Consider the following 10,990-nt stretch of genomic DNA (forward strand, 5'->3'; position numbering starts at 1 on the left):
CTTTACGAGAATTGTGAATGAGTTGGAGGTATTTCACAATTACTCGCGTTGTACATCAATGGCATACACCCTTCCTTGCTTATTACAATAAAACACAAAAGATGACTCTTTACATGACTCTTATTTACATTGACTACTCTCTTTTATTTTTGGAACAAGAGAGGATGGAATTGAAAAATACTTGATATATATATATATATATATTTTTTTTTTTTTGATTAAGGAAACACTTTTGATACATATACAAAAGGAAACAAAAGATTACATGACACTTTGCAAGAGGTAGCCCTTTTTGATGCACCCAGTTAAATTCGATGGTTGTCTTTCTTAATGTAACCTCCACCTTCTATCCCAACCAACCAAAGAACAAGCTAGTCAAGTTTCGTTCAGTATTCTAAAGTGATTGGCAATCGTGACTTCCTATCAAACACCTTGAAGATCGAGGCTATACATGTATTGGTAGATCGTGCGCGTGCAAATTTCTTATCACTATGTGAATTGTGCTAGAATCAGGGTGCCTAAATATCTAGACTAAGACTCCTAATAATTACATATTTGCACAAGAGTCAACATTTCAAGGTAAATGAGCTCCATTTTTATGTTTTTTTCAATTTTTCATTTTTTATTTTCATTTTTCATTTTTTTTTTTCAAAAAGAAGGAGTTCTTGTTTTCAATTATGGCATATTATCAAAGTATCTACTTTTCACCCCCAAACCTAAATTAAACATTGTCCTCAATGTTTCAAAATATGAACAAAATTATAATACAACATATGAAGAGGATCATGTTGAGTAGAGAAAAAGGAAAGAGAATACCCGATTTCGGCGAAAGCAATATTAGAACTCCGTTATTCAAGGCAAGAATCCAACATATGTCAGCCGAGATCATATTGGATTAGCAAAATATATACAAAAGGAACAAAAGGATTTTTAAAATTTTTATCTACTGGATTATATACAAAAAATTCACCATACACTAACAATCTAAAGAGTTGAGGATCAACCCAAAAGACAAAGTGTAGAGGTTTCAACAGCTTCACACAAATATAACAGGAAAGAAACGCAAGTGAAACTGTGAAACAAAATGAGCTACCCCCAAACCTGGATTTTTCAACGGATAAAATTTTGGAAACAAAATCTCGCAGTTTTGGGGGTTCATCATGCACAAGGTCTAGCTCGAAATGAACTGTGCTAGGGACGGGCAAACATGCTAATTCCAACTGTGGTTCCTCAAATGTATTATACTTAGAAGCAAAATAGTCCAAGAGGACTTGGGAAGCACATAGTTCCAAACCTAGGTTGGGCATTCTCAGAAAAATTGGTTTGACAATATCGGTACAAACCAAATCTAGGTTGGATGGAAGGCCATCAGATTGTGACTCATGTAGGAAGATAGGCACATCATTATTAATCACATCAACATCTCCTAAGTCTTCTACAAGTGTCACAACATGCTCACAATCATCAAACAAATTGGCAATATCACAATCAGAGTCATCAACATCATCAACAGATTCATTCTCATGCATCGGCAAATCAGGAGAAATATCACAATGTGACCTAGGTAGAGAATCAGACACATCAAATATATTTTCATGCATATTAGTGTCTACAGAAGATTCAACTATTCCTATGTCATGCTCATCTTCACAGAATAATTGTACGAATCCCATGTCAATATCAAAATCATATGAATTACAATGAGTATTAGAAAGAACAACATGCATGAAGGTCGAGGGCGAGAAGCCATATGTTTTTGAACCAACAGGTTCCACAATATTTTCATGTTCTTCTAACATATCATCATAATCATCATCATGGTAGCATGCATATTGGTCCTCATTAACAGTGGTGGTGTCATTAGTCGATTCATGTTCCTCTAAATTAGGTTCATATTCAACATTATTTACATGAATGGGACTAGACACTTCATTAGGGACAACATACATTTCCTCATGAATTTCCTCCTTTTGTAGGTGAAGCAAAATCTGATCTAAATATGCATGAATTCGTGATGTAGATCTATCATAGTCTTGCTTGCAGAGTCTTAAAGCTTCTGTGGTGGAGTCTAAATTCATGGGAGTACCAAATTCTTCATGTTCAAATTGTGGTGAATGGTACATGTGTGCATGGTCATTAGGGTTTATAAAATATTGATCGCAACCCTCAAAGGATTGATTATGGTCCCAATGACTACCATCCTCACAATTTATGGGCATTTCGTACCTTGGATTTTCTCTAGATTACCTAAAATTATGCAAAATATGACAATTCTCAACAGGGTGGTCTAAACTACCACATGGGGGACATGCATAGATTTCAGGTTGCCTAAGAAAATTAGATGTGACAGATTCCTCATGTGATTGCATTTCTAAAGCTGTGATTCGAGCTTCTATTTGATCCATAAGTGATGATTGTGTGAGTGAGGCTCTAGCAGAATGTTCATTTTCACGTTGCGATGAATGATGCATGTATGAATAGTCATTAGGGTTCATGTATTGCGGCTCGGGACTTTGAAAATGTCCATAATAATTCCTATGACTATTGACATCATGGTCCGTGGAAGGTTCATAACGTGAAGTTTGTCCATATGCAAGTTCTCTAAGGGATTTGTTGTACTCCCCAACTGTAGAAAAAGATCTATTCATGATTGGCTCAAAAGCTAAGTAAAGAATGTACAAAGCTCAGAATTTGGTTTTTAAAGGGTTTGGATTTTTGGGAAAAATTTGGTTTTGGTGGGAGACATTTTTTTGGTTTTTTAGAATTTGGGAGCAAGTTTGGTTTTAATGGGTTAAAGAAGAAAAAATTTGGTTGTTAAAATGGGAGCAAGTAAAATTTGGTTTTTGAATGGGAGAAAAGTTTTGGTTTTTGAAATTGGGAGCAAGCCCACTGTTGGTCCTCTAATGGAATGGGAGGAAGGCTGCGGTCCACGAAACACTAAGTTTTAATTTTGAAAGTTTAATTTGGCCCAGTTGGTTAAGGCCCGACGTTTGTTTTAAAACTTTGGTTTCGAGGTCCACTCTTGAGTGGAAACAAGCCCACAATCGGTTACAAGCTCAGCTGGGTTTAAACCCAGAGTCCAAAATACAAGTCAAATGAAAGAATTTAAACAAGCCCACAAATTAAACAAACAAGCCCACAAAAATTAATTACAAACCCAACAGAAAATAAAAAGCCCAAAAATTGGCTTTAATATTACAAGCCCACAATTAAAAATTGGAAGCCCACAATTCGGGTTCTCTGAATGGGTTTACCTTTTTAGCACAGCCCAGCTGCTCTGATATTGTTGCAAAAACCCAGTTGGGCTTTGGTTCTTTTCCTTGGTGGCGTCCCAGCAGAGGAAAAACAGGTTCAGAACAGCAGGTCCAACAGCAAATGAAGTGAAGCAGATGCAGATGCAAATGCTATGCAGTGAAATGCAAAAATAGCTAATAAAACTACAAGAAAAACACAGCACCAATCCCCGGCAGCGGCGCCAAAAACTTGGTGGGCCCGGGAAAGCGTATAAAATTGAAGCGAAATGAAACGGGCCTACAGTAATACCGCAAGTGCACGGTCGTTAGTTGTAGCTCGTGCAAGTACGGGTCGATCCACAGAGACTGGGGGTGTTTGGAGTTTCTAGCTATTTGGGCTCTAAATTGCTATTGGGCTTCTAATTGTGCTTTGGGCTTAGTGGGTTTTTGTAACAATGAAATGGTTTTGGGCTCAGTGGGCTTTTGGATTGACTGTGAACTTATGGGCTTTTGGTCTTTTGAATTGCACTGGGCCTTGGGCTAACAGTGACTGTGAATTGGGCTCAATGTCTTTTGATGTGAACTGGGCCGTTGGGCCTTAGGTTTCTAAACAGATACAGTGGGCTTTTGTAAAACAAGGTAATGAATGCAGTAACAAGAACAGGAGAAACAAATGAGAAGAAAGAGCAAATAGTGGCAGTGAAGCTGTGATATTTACAAAGCAATGAAGATGGTAGTGAAATAATGAGACAATGGATGATAAAACAATAAACACAAGAAAACAGATACAAATACAAAACAAAAAACAGGTGACAGTGACAGTGGAGAGTGATAGTGAAGAAAAGCAAAGGAAATGGTGAAAATGGCAGTGAAGATGGCAATGGAAATGAAGCAAAGAGAAAGAACCAAGGCCTAAGCCAAGGGCAATGGCAGGGGAGCAAAACTACAAATACAAAACAGAGAATCAACACAACTAGGTTATGAATCCACCTTGTGACCTAGCCAGATAGTGTAGTTCTAGGTTGAATCCCTAATGGAACTAAGTGACAGTTAAGGCCAACTTAAGATCCTAAGCATACAAAAAGGGAATAGCAAGATAATCAGCTTGCTCAACTGATGTGCTCCTAGTATTGACTGTCTTTTGACAGTACAATCAATCACAAGCACTAGTGAGCACTGATTTCTCCCATTGCTCAATCAATTCAGTGAACTAAGGCTTCTAACCTAACATTCCACTACCTAACAGTCCACTAAAGCTTCATCTGAGCCTCAGCTAATGAGAACATGAGAGAACAGATGGAACAACACATGATTAACAGGAACAACACAAAAATTGGAGAGACTGGCTAATCCAGTTCTCCCAAAACATCACATTAACAACAACATCAACAGGACAATAAAACAGGGAAAGGAATTAAACACATGAACATTACACAGTGAATACCAAGAGTAGAACATATACAGAACATCAAAGTTCTGGACACAGGCTATTCCAGCATCTAGATAAACATGAACAGGAGCTTGATATAAAATGTAACAATCACACACTCAAATTAAATACATGGTGGAGTTCAGAACAGCTAAAATTAACAATGCATTTGAATTGAGAATCATGGAATTGAAAAGATTGAAACCCTCAAAGCTACATTTCATAACAAAAATAAACTATTCTACTGATGCTCTGGTTAATCCAGGCATAAGCCTTTACATCACACCCACAGTCATATTTATACCCAATTACAAGTTAGGGTTCTTCCCAAAAAATCCCTAAAATCAAACAGAAATTAGGTAAATTATTTCTACCTAATTTGACAGTACAAATCAGACCCATATCTTCTATAATGCTCCTCCTAACAGAAAATTAGGGTTCTTTAATAAATTCCCCCAAATCAGAAAATTTAGGGTTTGGTAATTCTTACCCATATTGATGTGATTTGACGAGTTTTTCTTCGACCCATTCTTCTCCTTGGTCCTCTGTTCCATTCCCATGCTTCTATTTCTTCTCTAGCCCTAGCTATTGTACCAATTTCTTTCCTAGAGTTTTCTGAGAAAGAAAAGAAAAGAAATTGGTAGGATAGATGGCTAGAATATGGGGGGAATGATTATAGTGGAGTTGGTGGTGGTGTACGGTGTGAAGGAGTGGCGTTTGGTGGTACGGAAGTGGTGATGGCGGACATGGTGGAGTTGGCAGGAGCAGAGCTCGACTGCTCGAAGGAGGAAGATGAGAATTTGGGTAAGGTGCGTTTGGCTGAAGGGTATAGGTGTTCGATACTTGGGTGTTAGTCGGGTTTAGCAATTGTTGATGAACAGCGAGGATGAGACGTTGGATGCGAAGATGATGGATCGATCTAACGGCGAGACAGAAGGAAGCGAGGAGCGACCGTTGGATGCGGAAGTACAACGAAACTGACGGCTCAAGATGGAGTTAGGTGCTGTAGTGTTAGACAGGAGCTTCAGACTTTGATGACTGGCGATGCTGCGACCGTAAGATGCTGAGATGATCCAATCTGACGGCTATAAAGGGAAACGGGCATGGATATATGAAACGGATTTGGGTGAGGGTTTTGGGCCTTGGGTATGCCAAGCCCATATCTTCTTTAAGAACAATTCTTCCTCTTCAAGCCCACTTCTAGCCTTTTGATCTTGTGCACAACATTCTTCGCGGCTTCCTTGTGTAATTCCTCCCGGCTTTTCACCGCTTTTCTGCTCTTTTCCGCTCCGCTATTCATCCAAACTTTATTTATTACCTAAAAATGCAAAATTAATTAATAAAAATATTTATTCTTGAAAACAAAGAAAATACAGAATATGGGATAAAATGTAGAATTAATGCACAAAAGATGAGTTAAATGCCAAGAAAAATATATAGAAATATGCACTTTTTAGCACTCATCAGTGGTATTTGTTGTGTTTGCAGTAGTGTGGTGGTGTTGGTTTTTGATTTTCGATTGCTGGGATCAACTCATGTTGTTGACCCAATTTTAAATGGATCAACTACGATTGTTGATCCCATAAATGGGATCAACTCCTGTTGTTGACCCAATTTTTATGGATCAACTACGATTGTTGATCCCATAGATGGGATTAACTACTGTTGTTGACCCAATTTTTTATGGGATCAACTACTGTTGTTGATCCTTTCAATTCCTATTGTTGACAATATTTCCTTGGATAAGTATAATCATGCTTGTAGTTTAAATCATGTAAATTTCTTCCAATGTTGAACTTGTGGTGCAATGGTAGCATGACTGACTCCATGTCAGATGATGCGTGTTCGACTCACACCAAGTTCACTCCATTTACATGGATCAACTTCTACTGTTGGTCCTTTTTTTTGGATCAACTTCTACTGTTGGTTCAATTTTTATTTGGATAACTACTGTTGTTGATACAAAAATATCTGAACCAGTGGTGGCGGCGACATACTAGTGGTGGTGGAGGACTGTTGGTGGTGTAATGGTGGTGGTGAAAGAGTGGTGGTGGCGGTTGGTAGGTGGTGGTTGATGAACGGTGGTGGCGGAATGGTAGTTGAATGTTGGTGGTGGTGGTGCTAGTGGTGGTGGTGAAGTGGTAGATGAAGAAGTTTATTCCATTTTGAAATAAAGAAAAATATTATATGAATGAGGGTATTAAGGTAATCAAATTTTAAATGGATAAGGTTATTAAAAAGTATGGACATATTTATTGTTGTACAAGGATATATTTATTGGGTGTCAAAAATAGGGACATATAAATAATGTACCCAATTTTTTTTGTTCTTATCACATCAAACCGTCTCCTTCAGTTTATAAATTTTATTCTATAACTCCCTTCTCAAAGCTTAACCTTCCTGCTTTCTTACGGAATATAAAGGAACAACAACTGAGCTATCTGCAGTAGGAAGGAGCTATGGAACAAAATTCTTCCCATGAAATTTCGGATCTAACATCCCAAATGGCTAAAACAGATTTGAAAGGCAAGAGTCCTATGAAAATAATCACTATTTCTTCCTCAGCAACAAACAAAGGACTATCGCAGTTTAAGAATGCGTTAATAGGTCAGTACTTCACTGTAAAACCCACAACTGCATTCAATATGTATCATGATGCAAGGAATACCATATGGAAAGAGCTTGAGGATTTTTCAGTCAAGTATCATGATGAAAAGCAATTTATGTTTAATTTTGCAAACAACAAATATTATAACTTTGTTAAGAACCGTGATTCCTGGATAATTGAAGGAAGCCTCCTTCTATTAAAAGAATGGTCACCTTTAATAATATGAAGAAAATATCAGTTTACTCATCAATGGATGTTGGTTCAAGAAAAAGGTCTCCCTTATGAATTTCAGAATGATGTAACTCCAAAGGAAATTGGAAATCTTATTGGCAACTGTGTTGAAATAGACCCTCCAAATGGTTGTCCAAAATTTGCTAAGAAGGTCAGAGCTCGCATCTACCTAGATATTAAGACTTCCTTGAGGAAAAAAATCAATGTTCAAACAACATCGGGGTCTATCACCACTATAAAACTCCATTATGAAGGTCAGCCAAGCTCTATTTGCCAGGAATGTTGGGTCATAGACCATGATAATAATCGGTGTGAGAAAAAGGCACAAGATCTTTTACAATTTGAGAAAATTGTATATTCTTTTGGTACTCTATTTCCTCAACCAGAGAGTTCTCAGGACCCACAACAAGCTGCTGCTATAGACAGTCCAATTATAAATCAGACTACCTCTTCAGATAGTCTTATTGCTCCAGTTATTCCGGAGGAACCAATGAATCTGGATCAGACTCAAGGTAACAGAACTATATCCAGCGATAGCTCCAAATACTCACCGGTCTCACTTGGTTCAAGAAAATGGAAAAGAATTCGACGAGAAGATGCATCTCCAGATAGTAATGAGTTCAAAGTACCCCATATTTCACATGTAGCGACTCATGCTTACTTTGGAAAACCTATTGATCATTGTATTCCTCAACCTCAACATGCTAATATACAAGATGAGTCCATTAGAAGCTGTCCCAGTGCTGGAAATCATGAAAGCCTATCTGAACAGCAAGGGGAAAGTTTAGAACAACTGGAAATTGACTCTGGAGATAAAATTGGAACTGGAAAACAGGTAAATACACTATATATCTTAATTTCGGTCATCAATTCCTGTTTTTTTAGATTGTCATCATCATTTTACTAGCCTCAATTTCAACATGTATATTCTTGCATGGAACGTTTAAGGCCTAGGAAATACATTAACTAGGCAAAATCTGAGAAATGAAATAAAATCATCTTCTCCAGAAATAATATTTCTTAGTGAAACTAAGAACCCTGTTAAAAAAATGCTAGTTTACCAATCTCATTTAGGATACCCCAATATGTAGTTTACCAATCCACAAGGTAGAGCTGGCGGATTAGCTTTATTATGGAAAGATAATCTACAATTAGAATTAATACAAAAGGATGATAGTATGTTTAATATGATTATTAACCATGATCCTCGTAAAAATCCCTGGCTCTTAACTTGCTTATATGGGTCTCCACATAACCATGTGAGGAAAAAAAAATGGGATCTACTTCAGCAATTATATCCAATCCTCAATATCCCTTGGCTTATAATTGGAGATTTAAATTTAATAATCAGCCAAGAGGAGAAAAATGGGGTTCTTCAAACTGCATTTCAAAAAATTCATATATTTTCAATGTTCTTAATGACGGTGGTCTTGTGGATGTTCCCTTTAAGGGTAATCCATATACTTGATGCAATAAACGTTCGAATAATAATTTGATGACAGAACGTTTAGATGGAGCATTAGGTAATATTGAATGGCATCAACAATATCCTAATACAAAACTTTTAAATTTAGCTTTAGTTGGTTCAGATCATACCCTTGTGTTGCTTTGTACTGATGTTAATCTTAGCTCTAGAGAATTACTTTTTAAATTCTATAAAACTTGGTATAAAGATAGCACTTGCCAGGAAACAATAGATACAAATTGGAAACAACCAGTACAAGGCTCCGCTGCATATAGATTGGCTATGAAACTGAAGAATACCAAATCAAACTTGAAGCTTTGGAATCACACACATTTTGGTCATATCAAAGTACAAATCAGTAATATCAAGCAACAAATTAGCGAAGCATCAACACAAACAGATTTCTTTGCTTCACAACAATATAAGAATCTTGTTCAAGAGCTTCAAGAGTGGTACCACAGAGAAGAGCAATTTTTCTGGCAATAGTCAAGGGATAACATTCTGCTGGATAGTGACGGCAATACTTCATTCTTTCATTCTCAAGTGAACTTCAGAAAACGTCAAAACTCTATAGAAGCTTTGAAAGATGATATTGGAATCTGGCACAATGACCGTAGTGAGATAGAAATTATTCTGGTTACACATTTGAGAAAAATTAGTATATCAAAACATCCACAACATGATCCTGAGCTACTGCAACTAATCCAACCATGTATAACAGATGAAGATAATGAACTTTTTCTCCAAGTACCCACGAAAGATGAGTTCAAGGGTGTTTTCTTCCAAATTCCTGCATGGAAAGCTCCAGGTGCAGATGGATTTCAGGATGGTTTTTGTCAGCATAGTCGGAAAACGATAGCAACACATTTGGTAGACATGATACAGGGTTTTTTCAAGACTAAACACTTGTTGAAACAGTTAAGCCATACGTTTCAAACACTCATACCCAAGAATGATTGTCCTCAATCCCCTGTAGACTACCGTCCTATTAGTTTATGTAATCTATCATACAAGATTATATCCAAACTAATGGCGAATAGATTAAAACCTATACTGAACAGGATAATCTCTCCAACTCAGTCTGCATTTGTATCTGGAAGATGTATCAATGATAACATTATCATCGCACACGAGAAAATCGACACTATGCGAAGAAGCAAATTGGAGAAACACTCTTTAGCAATAAAGTTAGATACGTGAAAGGCATTCGACAGGGTGGGCTGGAGCTTTCTTCTCCAAATTATCAGACAGTTTGGGTTTGCTGAGGACTGGTGTAACCTTGTGGAGCAATGTATAAGTACGACTACGACTATTCTCTTAAATGGACAACCTTGTGAGAGCTTTAAACCTTCTTGTGGATTACGAGAAGGTGACCCACTCTCTCCATATTTATTCATATTATGTATGGAAGCTTTTTCAATACTTTGAACCGATGTAGAGTTAAATAACAAAATTCATGGAGTAAAGGCAGCAACATCAAGTCCGGCAATCACCCATTTATTCTTCGCGGACGATTATTTACTTTACACACAATCCAAGCTGCATGAAGTTCAAAATTTGATCAATATTATTAAAAGATTTGGACAAGCACCTGGTCGGGCAATCAATTTTTCTAAATCTGGAGTGGCGTTTAGCAAATACACCCCCAATCAGTTAAGTCACAAACTACTACAGATATTGGGAATGAAAAAGCTTCCTCTAAGTGAAATATATTTGGGATCTCCATTATTTATCAATAAGGATAAGTCTCAATCTTTTGAGTTCCTTCTCGATAAGCTAAAAGGAAAACTTGATACATGGCAGGTGAAGCTTATCAATCAAGACGCACGTACAACTCAAGTCCAATCAGCACTCAACTCAATGACATTATACCAAATGTCATCTTTCCCTCTTCCAGGCAAGCTCATTGAACAAATGGAAACAATTCAAAGAAAGTACTGGTGGGGAATTCAAGAGAACAAAAGAGGATTTCAACCAAAATCTTGGGTATCAATCTTCTACCAAAAAGACTTGGGGGATTAGGT

At 37.2% G+C, this 10,990-nt stretch overlaps 1 protein-coding gene across 2 annotated transcripts; it reads left to right on the forward strand.

Moving 5' to 3' along the window:
- Positions 1-7,090: 7,090 nt before the first annotated feature.
- LOC113354367 lies at positions 7,091-10,447 on the forward strand. 2 transcript variants are annotated; one of them, XM_026597712.1, is made up of 2 exons: positions 7,091-8,336; positions 9,189-10,447. In XM_026597712.1, the coding sequence occupies exons 1-2, from the start codon at positions 7,524-7,526 to the stop codon at positions 9,450-9,452; spliced, it is 1,077 nt and encodes a 358-aa protein (XP_026453497.1). In that variant the 5' UTR covers positions 7,091-7,523; the 3' UTR covers positions 9,453-10,447. The 2 variants fall into 2 exon arrangements, with proteins under 2 accessions (XP_026453497.1, XP_026453498.1); XM_026597713.1 differs by having other exon boundaries at positions 9,199-10,447.
- The last annotated feature ends 543 nt before the right edge of the window (positions 10,448-10,990 follow it).

The sequence above is a fragment of the Papaver somniferum genome, chromosome 2 (genome assembly GCF_003573695.1).
Source record: "Papaver somniferum cultivar HN1 chromosome 2, ASM357369v1, whole genome shotgun sequence".
NCBI lineage: Eukaryota > Viridiplantae > Streptophyta > Magnoliopsida > Ranunculales > Papaveraceae > Papaver > Papaver somniferum.

What these genes read in the sequence shown, in the direction of transcription:
- LOC113354367 (XM_026597712.1), top strand. Translation starts at nt 7,524, where the DNA reads ATGTTGGTTCAAGAAAAAGGTCTCCCTTATGAATTTCAGAATGATGTA. An exon ending in AAATTGGAACTGGAAAACAG is followed by an intron (nt 8,337 to 9,188) that starts GTAAATACACTA and finishes AGCACTTGCCAG; the next exon opens with GAAACAATAGATACAAATTG.